Consider the following 12,707-nt stretch of genomic DNA (forward strand, 5'->3'; position numbering starts at 1 on the left):
TCTCTCTCTCTCTCTCTCTCTCTCTCTCTCTCTCTCTCTCACACACACACACACACACACACACACACACTGCACAACAATAAAGATAGTGAAAATATTACTACAAGCAACTCATCTTTCACCAACGATCACAAGGCAGGCAGTTCCTAATCGCAACCCCCAGTCCCCAGACAAGAACGGAGATGAGATGACAAGGGCCATCATGAGTTCAGTTAAATCTAAATTTGCTCTCCTAAAGGGCAAATTATTAGTGGGTTTTACTCTATGTGCATTAATAGAGAAATCTTTAAAAGGAGACAAAAAAAAAAAAAAAAAAGACAAGGTTAAAATCCAGACATTTCCCCATGTGGAGGGAAAAGCAAGGCATTACAGGACTGTCCTTCCCCGAGACTGACTGTGACCTTCTCCAAGTTCCCAGGGACTTCCCGTGTCTCTGTGCCTTGATTTACCCAGCTGTGAGAGTGAAATGATAATAACATCTCTGTTCCATCAGGGTGAAGCAAGGGGTAATTAGTGCTTTTAAGGCTCTCTGTGATCTTTATATTGAGACAGCCTGCTATTATTCCAGAGCCCTAACAAACACCTTCTTCACAGCAGTCAAGACCTGACTCTATTTAAAGAGGTAAAGAGATGCCTACAAAACTAAATGGAATTCTTGATCCATTACATTGCTTTTTTTCACTTTATAACCTTTCCTAAGAAATGAGCATTCCTGCAGTCATTAAATTGTTATGTTAATCGTACGAAATAGATGAATTTTAGAGAGAGAGAAATGAAAGACTCAACTGTCTTGTCCAGTCCCTTGTTAGGAGTTGCAGTAATGGAAATCAGATCCACCTGCCCCAGCTCTCACAGAACAAAGCCGGGGATGAGAGTCCAGACGTGATTCCTGTGGACCCAGCCTTTCACAATGAAAACGCATCTCACTATCAGTTCTGACCTAGCCTGGTGACACAGACGTTCCTGCTCCTTTTTAGTCGTGGTTTTCACTTTATCTAGATCATAAACACCAATCAACCCACTGCAGTTGCAAACAGGACAGATGTGGGACCCTGGCTGGACTCTCAGGCTGCTGGGATGGGTGGTAAGGCTCTTCAGAGCCAGAGCATCCTGTTCCCAGCCCAGCACAGCCAAAGGCCAGCTCAGAGTTCCATGTGCTGAAGTCAGTGGAGACCTCAGTCACATCCCACACTCTCCCTGCAGTAGATCAAGGAAGAGACCTGGAGCCTCAAAGTGTGCGGCGGGGATTCTGCTTATGCCCACAGCCTGCTCTCAGCGACAGCCCTGACACCTTCCTTTTGGTTGTCACTATTTACTCAACACCTGCAATTGACCGAGAAGTGTGCTAGCGCTGTGTCTCTACATCTCTGGCTTCTACCAAGTCCCCGTGTTCACAGGATTTTCAGCAGTAGGTAAATATGTAAACAGTAGGTGCTAACTCCTCCATCCCGTACACAGGCAGAGTCCTTTCAGAGCTCAAAACGGGGAGAGCCCAGGACTCTCCACCTGCGGGCAGCCCCTGCATTTCACAGAACACAGTCCTAAAAGACAAGTGCAGAAGTGAGTAGAGAGTCTGCTAAATCCCAATCTTGGATTCCTCAAAGACTCATGAAATCTACCTCCCATCTCACCTTGAAACACCCTAGTCTCCTTTCTCAGCTAAGGCAAACTGACCTCCACAAGACCGAAGGACAACCATGGAGTGCTGAAGGCTTGCTGGCCAGGGCCCACCTGACGGCTGGCATTTAAGCCATGAGTACTAAACTTAGGCTTCTTACCAACATTTATAGTCCCTTCTTCCCCTCATTTTTATAAAATAAAAATGATGAAGTTTAATGAACACTCAGAAAATTTTGCTGATACTACCATGAAAAGACACCTGAAGTTCGTAGAAGCCTGACACGGTCGTTCATCCACAGAAACGTGAAGTCGGAATTCAATTCACAGCCGGTGATTCAGGAGGGAACACTGTGTTGGAAAGGTAAGTGAAGCAGTGGACAATAACGTGTCCTTCCATTCAAATTATTGTGCATCTTCTGCCAGGGCTCTAGCTGTCCTTGGAGAAGAAGATGCACAATAATTTTGCTAACAATGTCACATGTCTATTTCCAAAGAAATTTTCTAGAGCTACCAAGAAGTAACAAAATTGGTTAATCTGAACTTTGTCATTTTCTTCATTTTATGTTAAAGAGGCTAATGACCCCCACACACACCAAAAAAAAAAGGATTTGTAAATGGATAACTTAAAAATGGTCATAGGTGATTACTGTAGCATCAGAAATAAATTTATAAATACAACAGATCATCACTGAATTGTCTGAAAGAAACTGATGCCCTGAAACTGTATTTCAAAGTTTATTTATTTATTTATTTATTTATTTTTACAAACAAATGTGTGTTTGCTTTACACGAGGAGTGAAAATCTTTAAAGTCGGCAAGTTGGCACTCAAACCTATCATTCTATGTTGCTAATTTTGCTCAATTTTTGTGGAATTTTTCTAGATGGACTTTTCACTACAAGCCATTTAAAAATTATCTTGAAGGTAGGTGAGACATGCATCAGAGAGACATAGCACAGTGTCCCAATGTCCTGGCCAATCATCTCAGAGACTTGCCATTATCCTTTGCTGGAGAGTTTGCTTCCAGATGTTCCCAGGGCTCCATCCCTTACCTCCTTCAAGCCTTTGTTCCAATGTGCCTCTAGTTCTCCTGAAGTCTGCTGGATTTACAATGTCACCCCCTAGTCCCTACTCCAGTTCCTGGCTGCCCTGATCCAACTTCTCCATTCCACTCCTTCCCTGTTATACACCACTTAATTTATTTATTATGCTTTTGCCTATCTTCTATTTCCTGCACTAAAATGTGTAAGAATTTCTTTTAACCTGTTTTGTTGACTGCACACTTTTACAACAGTCCCTGCCACACAATAGCTAGTCACTAAATAACTGTTCAGTGAATGCCTGAAAGAAAAGTTAAAGAAGGCAAATATGTGTTTTCCAGAGACCACCAGTTTCTCAGCTGGGGCTGAGAGTGCTCTCTGCAGGTAATGCAACCTACTGTGGGGGTGAGGGGCTGCACGTGCTGCTTCATGGACCTAACGGAAGGCCTTGAATTCAGAAATAAGGACAAAAGTTCATTTCCCAACTTCAGGGTTAAAAAAAAAGAAAAAGAAATTCAGTCAAATTATTTACACCACAGATTAAACCTCAAGGAATAAACAAAGCCAGGATGCCCTTCTTGGCTACAAGTCTGATTTTCTACACTTTAAACAGACCACAGTTGGGAGGCAGCATAGTTGTTCACGTACCGTGAGAGCAGGATGCTGAATGTGAAGAGCTGGGGACTGCGGTTTTCACATCTCAGTGCTGTCGTTTCCATATTCTTTGTTTATTATTGATGAAATATTCCAGCAAATATTTATTGAGTGGTTCTGTTTATGTGCTGGGGAGTTACTGATGCTCAAAGAGTACCTGTTGAGGGAGGGCAAGTCCCGCTGCCTACCTATGGGCTCTGGTGGAGGACGGGCAGGGCACCCTGCCACATGCAGCTCCCACCTCCCACCCCATTCCAGGCCTCTGCCGTCTCTCCATGTGGCTGGAGCAGCTCCTATGCCCTTCCCAGCACTGGCACCAGAGTGGCCTGTCTTGCTTACATACAAATATGACCAGCCCTGAGAATCTCACCCGGCTTCTCTGCCCGACTTCCTAGCCCTGGCCGCCCTTCGGGCTGCCCTCTCCCCTTCCTTTTTGCACCAGACTCTCCTACAGTCTCACACTCTTCCCCACAGCCAGGCTCCCAGCTCCCTCCCCACTTCCTCAGCCTCCTCCTCTACCCCTTCATGCTTCAGAGTCCAACCAAAGGAGACCCTCCCTCAGAAGTGGCCCTGACCATGCCCACGTGAGTCTTCTGCCCCTCTTGCTGCTGTCTGAAGATTTGAGAAGAGCCCTTCTCAAAGCATGCCCTCTAGCATACTGGGTCCAGCGAGATCCTTTCAAGGACTCTCCAAGTTCAAAATTACTCTCAGAATAATAGCATTTGCCCTTTTCTCCAAGGTCATTCCCACAGATAGTGCAGTGCACTGACAGATGACTCTCGCGACATCTCAACACACACATTTTAAGGCAATGACTTCAATCTGTCCTAGGGACCACTACATTCTTCACCGCCACATGCCCAGTCTGAGAAGTATTCCAGTTTCACTTAAGAATGGAATATCCCCAATGAAGCTGCACGAATTATGAAGCTTTCTACATCTCAACCCTTAAAATGCATCTGAGAAGTGCACACAGCTCTCCTGCCACAGGCCAAAGGAGGGATGTGGGTGGTTGTGAGGAAAAGCACTTAGACAACTGAGTTTCAGACTGAACTCGTGAAACGTGATTTGTACTTAAAAATACAACTAATTGGGGGCTGGGGCTGGAGCTCAGTGGTAGCAGACTTGCCTGAGTGTGTGAGGCACTGGGTTCGGTTCTCAGCACTGCATATAAATAAATAAAATAAAGGTCTATCAACAACTCAAAAACAATTTTAAAATACAATTAATTGAGAATATTTCCTTTAAAATGAACAGAGTGAGCCTTCTAAGAAAACAACTGACAGTATTTGCAGATATATTACAAACTTTCAGGCAAAAATTAGATTCTTGGAAACTTTGTATCTGCCACTATGAGTGTGATAGCTCCCTAATATTTAAAGACTTTTCCAATGAGATTTGATGTGAATTTTTTAATACAGAGTAATAAGACATCCATACTTGAGAGCCACATAACTCAGTGGCCCATATTTTTCAAATAAACAAATGCATGCTATAAAATAATGTATGAGTAAAAGATCCATTTCAACTGCAAGATGACCTACTGGATGTTCGTGACCATGAAGAAAAGTCCACTAACACCGTCTCAGATGCCACGTTGCAACTAACTTTGAAGGACTACTTCTTCAGTTTTGGTGTAATATCAAAAACAGTCTCCACAATTATCAGAAAGGGCTTCCTGAGTGCGTACGTCTGGGTGAGACTGGACCATCTTTAAACAGTGCCACCAGAACACTGTGTGGCAACAAATGGCACAAGGAAACCAATTGAGAGTCCAGTGGTCCTCCGGGAGGATACATGATCAAGAGGTTCGCAAAACTGTAGAACAAAACTACTCTTCTCACCACTTTTTTTTTTTTTTTGGTTTGAAGAAACATTTCATTAAATGGGTTCATTGCAAGTTTAAAATTAAGAAGTATTTTTGAGATTATTCTCAGTTTAAATTTCTAATACAATAAACAGCTATGTAACTAGGGCTCTTTGGGGTCCTCAATGATCTCTAGCAGTAAAGGATCCAGAAGGAGCCCACCAAGTTTGTTGAAACCAGAGTGGTCGCTACAGTGGGTGTCGGTGCCCACGTCACCTGCAGCCCAGCACCTGAAGGTAGGGTTGTTTTCTCCATTTTTGCATCTCTGCCATCAAACACAGCACTCGACACAACCATAAACAGGTTACCTTACAGTTCTGGAGGTCGGAAGGCCAAGGCCAGCGGGGCTGGGTTCCCTCTGGACGCCTGGATCCACATAGGGAAACTGTTTCTCTCCTTTCAAGTACCAACTTCCAAAGGCCACTTGCAGGGTGTGGCTCGTGGTCCGGTCACACTGATTCATAGGACACAGCTCCTGGCTCTGGCCTTCCTGCTCCCTCCTGGGTGGACTCTGCGCCACCCAGATAACCCAGAGTAATACCTCTTCTCGGGCCCCTCACTTCCTCCCGTCCACAAAGCTCCTTTTTCCATGTAAGTCCCTGCTGCCACATTTGCTGTTCTGAGGATTAGGGTCTGGGCACTTTGAAGGAGGCCCTTGTTCTGCCTACCACAGTCACATACTAAGGTAGTGCTATAAAAACAAAGCAGGAAAATACCCCACCATTCCCCCCAACTTTAAGCTTCCCCAGACCAGAATGAGAAAGACACTAAGAACAACGATTGCCCCTGAAGGAGAAACTCAGGGGCTGAGAACAAAGCAGGAGGAATTAATCCATTTTCTTTAACACACATATTGTAGCCATGTGCCAGCACCACCTAGTGTTTTCCTCTTATTTCCTCACTAACCCCACAAAAATCCCAGACCACTTTACAGTTGCTGTAACTCTGAACAGAGGGGTCACGTGACTTGCCCAAAGCCACACATCCAGGAAGCAGAAGAGCCTGAGCCAGGACTTGAACCCAGGATGTCTGGTAATGTCCATGCTTTTAACCACTGCGCTACCCAATCCCAGGGCACTTGGTGTGGCTGTTCAACCTTCTACACTGCTGGGATTTCATACCATGCACGTGTATTACCAATCCCAAAAAACAGGAGGCTGTCAATCAAACAGTTGTCTCTAATAGAGAGAGCTAAAAAGGAGATACCAGGATGTGGTCCTTCTGGACCGTTTTATTCCTTCATAGGGAGGAACAGAGTCAGGAATATAATCCTTTTTTTTAGCCCAATACAAAAGAAGAGGATCCGAGGTGGAAATACAGAGGAGTATCATTTGGCAGCCAGAGCTTGAACGTCCACAGGAATAGAGGGGTCTGCTTCTTCTTTTCCTTATGCAACAGGCTATGAGGATTCAGCCAGCCTGGACTCAGAGAACTACACGCCACAGAGGTCTGGCTCACTCTGTGTGCACAGGAGACGAGGCAGGGCGTCAAGAAGGCTCAGATCTCTCTAAAAGTGGCACGCTTCGAATGCTCCGCACACTGCCCTTCCAAGGAAGGTTCCTTAGCTTTTCACCTAAATGGTGTACTTGCACTTAATGGTCAGAGAAAGAACACAAAACTGGCTTTTACTAAAAATGCTGGCAAACTCTGGGCAGCTTCTGCCCTGGCCACAGCACTGCCCCACCCTCCTTGCTGAGGGGCATCGCCTCACTACCAGCCATCCCGGTGCAGGCCACAGGACATTATTGTGTCTGCTATACCCCTAGAGGTGACCCGTAAGGACTGACCATCAGTATCTATGGCTTCCCAATGCTGACACGTGCTTGGGCTTTACAGGGAACTTACAGTCACTCACTCACTCACTCTTTTCCCCCAAATCATTTTTTATTATTTATTTTTCAGGGGACTTCCAATCATTAAAAACAATAAGACCCGCAGGAATGAAGCCATAGTGTGAGAAAACAGAGCTGACAGGCTGGTGTGGGTTTCCAAACCACACTCCAGAGGTCATCAAAGGACCAGGTGGGTCCTCTGAACTCCACCAGAGGCAGGGAAGGTGGTGGTGTTTTCCAGATGGCGCCACGATCTCCTGTAAATCCCACAAGCTGCCCAGCAGTCTGACCCGCCTTTTCCCATGAGCTCTGCCTGCCACCTCTATGCAGGCCACCGGCTCCGTGGGAGACTCCCATGCCTCCTCTGGGCGTAGAACCTGTGCGTCAGCAGTGCCCAGATCAAATGCCATCCCCTCTAGAAATCTCCTGGGCGCTCATGCTGCGGGTCCAGTCCTCAACTGTGCACTCCTCTGCTCTATAATTCATCTTCACATGCCAAGGTCAAATCCCACTCCGACCCCTGTTCTCTTCACCACAAAAGTTTTGATTTTTAATGTATTTTATTATTCACAAGTATTTCCACTCAACGGCAAGTTTTTTGAGATTATGCAATGAATTCATCCTTACATACCCAGGTCAAATAAGTGAATGGCAAGAGTGAGAAAAAGGGAATCAGACTCCCAAACAGAATTCAGCAAAGGAATGAGTCCCCAAGATCTTTGTTCTCTCCACAGCTAACAGAAAGCCACATACTCCATTCTGGTGATGCACAGCACTAAAACCTCCTTTCAGAGTGCTTCTAAGGAACTACTTAATCTGAGACCAAAGTTCCAAGTCCTGACAAAACCGATATTTCCCAATCAGCTTTTTAAAAAAAAAAAAAATTTAAAAATGCATCTCCCTTCTTTAGGAACACTAATATGTTTTTATATCTTGGAGTCGAGGGTGTCAGCCAGACAGACTCAGTAATAGCGGTTTTACACACAAACAGTGTGTTCTCCAAGCTAAATGCTATTAGTCATCCGAAACAAAATGCCCTCACTCTCACAAACAGGAAATGAGTGGCCTGGCCCCATCACAGCCAGCTCTGTAAGACTTTCCCCTGGTGAAAAGCTGTACCGTGGACACACACATCCCCAGGAGCAATGCATCCAGGAGAGCAAACTCACATCTAAGTGGCTTCTTCTCAAAAAGAGAGAGGTTCAAAGGGAGCCTGAGGCTCGAGAGGAACCTTCACCACTGGGGACACATTCGCTGGGTCTGCCCTGGCCTTTCCCATTTCATCTCCCGTTAAACACACCCCCACACTACACCAAGGCATCAAGAGCATGTGTCAAAGCCACGAGTCCAGTGTTGACATAAGGACCTTGTTCAGGAACTCTGTGTCCAATGAGACTTCCCTAAAAACTGCTGGAATTGTTCAAAGGATGGCAAACACTAGAAAAGGGATTTTCATGCATAACTCATAAAAGCTCATGAACAGGAATCCAGCATAAACAGGCCTGGAACACCCGGTCCCATCAATGATGGCCTTGTTGGCACTAAAATAACTAAAATTCCCTCTGGGGAATTCCAGTGGTGAAATTAGTTCTCCCTATAAAAAGTCTTTACAGATGATATTTCAGCTCAAGTCAAATACAGCTCATGGACATTCCCTCTTCCTATGAATATTAGAACAGGAATTAAAGGCAAAAATCAAAGAGCCATTCACTTCTTCGGGGGCTAAGGAACTTCCTATGGAACACAGATCAGTTCTCAGTATCTGGTCAGTGAGGACGTCAGGAAGGGAAGCTGATGACTGGGAAGCCTCTGCTTCTTGGTGGATTCACCTACTGAATAGAACAGTTTCCTGAGCAAGGGCTGAGGAGCAAGTGAGGCGAGTTAACCAGTCCACTTGCTGCTTTCTGACCATTACAGAGGACAGTGGTGGCAGTTTGAGGCACATATTTCCTAACCAAGAGAACACCCCACCTGAGCACAACAGTTACCTTTTGCTATAATCTCCTTCAATTTTTAAGAACTCAAAGAGAGGGGCTGCTTAGGTCCAGGCTTGCCTCCTGTAGATTACTGGCCATGAGGCAGTGTGAGTGCACGCACTGACCAGGTGTGGCCATTCGGGGGCCACCCTGGTTGGCTAAAAGTGGAGCCTGCACTGCCCCAAATCACCTGAAGGAGGCGCTCTCATAGCAGGACCCATCAAGCAAGTCTCACTCACTGTGGAGTTTGAGACCCATTTCCCTGAATGTTATACATACAGATCAAGCAGCCTTCAATACCAGTAGAACCCATCTTTTCTTTAAAAAAAAAAAAAAAAAAAAAAAAACAAGATCCTAAACAGCAACCCACAACCACTTCCCTGGCTCTCATGTCACTGTGACTAACACTTCTTTTAGACACAGATAGAGACAAATAATTTTTCCCCCTCTACTCAAACCTAATCAAGAGACTAAGGTTAACCAACATAAATGTCTGGATATCTGACAAAATCCAAAATAGACCAAAAGCCCTAAGCTCCATGTAGCTTTCCCCCAGGACCTCACACATTCAAACACTCAATAGGGAGGAGGTCAGTAAATATTCCAAATATGACCAAACAACCAGTCAATGCTTCCTTCCTCCTCCATCTTCTGATATTCTTATAAAACAGGTCTTCTCTTCCAGGGAGTCCTTAACAGACAGAGAAGTGGCCTTTCTGGGCAAGGAAGCAGAGCTGTCCTTCCCTCTTCCCAAGTACCCAGACACCGTCTAGAAATGACCACTGCTAAGCATAAACCAGAATTGTGTTAATAACTGGTTTGCAAAGGCATTTAAGTTTTTATCTGTGCCAATTTAATTTTTTTTTTTTTTTAAGAAAGAAAACAGGATTACCGTTTTCTGCTTCACTGCAAAAGCAAATCAATAAAATGTTAAGCTGCAAAGGCGAGGGAAGCGGGAGAATCAGGGTTTCAGACAAGGGGTGGTTATAGGTGTTTATGTGTCAGGTGGTCCCCAGAGCAGCAGAGAGAAACTGGCAGAAGCCCATGAACAGTGTGAGGCATCTCTATGTGCACCGGGGCGCCCCCCAGGGGGCCACTCGAAGAACAGCATGGAGCCTCTGCAAGGGAGGAGGAAGAGAGGTAACACCCCCCACCAGGCCCCCCAAACCAGACTCAAGCCCCACTCTCACTGGGCCTGCACATTTGTCCTCACAGCCCCTCTCAAAAATGCCACAAACGCAGACTTCTTTTAACACAGAGATGTTTTGTACAAATGAGAAGTTTGCTCTTTCTTTTCTCTTTCAATTTCTTACCTGCCCACCCCATATTTTACATCCACCCTGCTACCTTCAGAATGAATAGGTTTCCTTCTGAAGTGTTCATTCACAGGCCGTTAACTTCCTTCCCAAGTGACATAACTATCCCAAAAAGAAAGTAAAATAATTATGTTTGCAAAGTGTGTGGAGAAGCTGGCCCCTGTGCCTGTTTTCTTTCCAGCACAAGCACGTTACTATGGAACAGTCACCTGGAGCTCAGGAAAGGGGACAAACACCACCACCTAGGGCAGAAGGGATGGCACACTGCCTGGGATGCTGTCACCCTCCAAGGAACATAGTCCCACCAGGAAACCAGGAAGGAAGGGTCTAGTGGCTCTCCCTGGCTGGTGGGGAAGCCCCGTCCAGGGAAGAAATTGCACATGTGGGCGCTGCAGCCATGTAGACGGGCACCAGCGGTAAGGCCAGCTATGGACAAGCCCCGCTGCAGCTGGCTAGCCAAGTGACCTGTGCTCACAGCTCCTCGGGGAAGTTATCAAAGTCCAGACCACCAGAGAGGCTCTTAGGACGAGGACTAGAGCGGCCATCTGACACACCCAGGACCACCTTTCCATCCTGTTTCCTTGCAGAAAGTGGTAGACAAGCCTACCTCACCTGCTTCATTCTATTAAAAAAAAAAAAAAAAAAGGAAATTCGACCCTTTTGCTGCTTTCTATAGGAATTCACTTATGAAAGTATCAAAAGTATAATAGACTCTTCAGTGATTCCTTATTGTGATAAAACGCACAGAGGTATAACACAGGAAGTGCACACATCCCTCAAGAGTAATGAATCCAGCAAAGCAACACACGCACAGATTATGTGGAACACTCAGGCTTGTGACAGCAGCCAGCAGGTTGAGTGATGGCCTAATATGGCACGTAATTAATGAGTTCCATCATAACTTTTTGTTTTATGATGCTCCCTTTTATATCCCAATAGTCAATTTAATAGCATTTTAAATGGGAAGAAAACCACAAGAGAGGAGGAGAAAGCATTAGGTATCTTATTGAATCACAAATCTTACAATCTGATTTTTTTAATTCCAAAAGTGACCTAATAAACTTGCTTTATAATTATATCCATCCTTTTCTTTGGGGTTTTTCATTTATTTTTGGTAATCATGCAAAGGCTTTGATTGAGATACATTGTCATTTTAGTTAAGTATTGTGTTCCCAGGATGAGGACCCTATCTTGGGCTCCTCTGAAGCTTGACCTCAGGGACACAGAGTGCTACCTCTCATGTTCCCAAATAGTTGGAGCCTCTAATCCATTAAATTGCAGCATAGGCAATATGCATGAGCAATAACTTCAGAAATTTAAGCTTTGGGATGATTTCTTCAGATGGAAATTTTACCTTGAGAAAAATACACTGGCATCAAATTTTTCAGTTTTAGGCCTTCACCAAGTTTTGAAATTCACAACCTATGTTGAAAGTTTCCTGCTTACTGAGAAAGCATCTGACAAGAAATGAACCACTTTGGCTGCTACAAGAGCCAGTATAGTGCTCAACAGGGGCCTGCCCTAGACCCAAAAGAGTAAGGAAAAACCCTCGACTTCAGCTTTTATGCAGGCCTTCACCTGCCTTCCATCACGGGCAACTGTGGTACTAAATACCGTGGGTGAGCTTAAAGAGTCTGCAATTTTAAAGAATATTCTGTGCAAAAATTATTAATTTGGGGTCTGAGGTAGTGGTTTAGTGGTAGAGCACTTGCCTAGCACAGGTGAGGCACTGGGTTTGATGCTCAGTACCACATTAGTAAAATAAATAAAATAAAGGTATAAAAAATTACTTTCTATTTTCAGGAAAGCACCATAACTACCAAAATGCATGGACTCTTGCTACAATCTATTCCAGTTGGCATCTGTGTTCCTCTCTTAACAAATTAGGAAGGATTCTTTGAAAAGTTTGTATCATCTGAGTTTGCAACAATGTAATCAGCCTGAGAAAAAATACCAGCCAGTAAGAAGGAAGAGGATGCAGACTTACCATTTGCTGTATTCTTTTTAAAGTTGTCCAGGAATTCCTCCAGCAGTTGGGACTGGTTGGGGGAGGGCAGCAGACCCTTCTGGTCCCTGGAGAACAGGTCACTGTCCGACCAGGAAGTACACAGGGTTGCTTTTGTGTCCAGAGGCCGGGCAATCAAAGTGAGTCCAACGCTCTTCTCAGAAAACAGGGCCTCCATCTGCTTGAGGTCAAGATCAGACACAGCTTCCCCATTTAAGGTCATGATTTCATTGCCCGTTCTCAATCCTGAGCAGCAGCATAGGGAAACAGGAAGAAAACAGGTTATTGAAATATCTGGAAGTCTGCAAACTCAAACCGTGCACCCTGAGGGATGGTTTTGCCTGTTGCTTCCCTCAGAGAAAGAACCACATCTTACAGTAGCTAGAAGCCACTCAGAG

General features: G+C 45.0%; 1 protein-coding gene across 8 annotated transcripts in view; it reads right to left on the bottom strand.

Moving 5' to 3' along the window:
- The window catches only part of Tiam2 (TIAM Rac1 associated GEF 2), a 233,630-nt gene that overhangs the window by 47,271 nt on the left and 173,652 nt on the right, over positions 1–12,707 (bottom strand). For all 8 annotated transcript variants that reach the window (XM_048805929.1, XM_048805930.1, XM_048805925.1 and 5 more), the window contains one exon: positions 12,292–12,555. In XM_048805929.1, coding sequence (XP_048661886.1) covers positions 12,292–12,555 — 264 coding nt within the window. The remainder of the gene's footprint in view (positions 1–12,291; positions 12,556–12,707) is intronic.

The sequence above is a fragment of the Marmota marmota genome, unplaced genomic scaffold (assembly GCF_001458135.2).
Source record: "Marmota marmota marmota unplaced genomic scaffold, marMar, whole genome shotgun sequence".
Classification (NCBI taxonomy): Eukaryota; Metazoa; Chordata; class Mammalia; order Rodentia; family Sciuridae; genus Marmota; species Marmota marmota.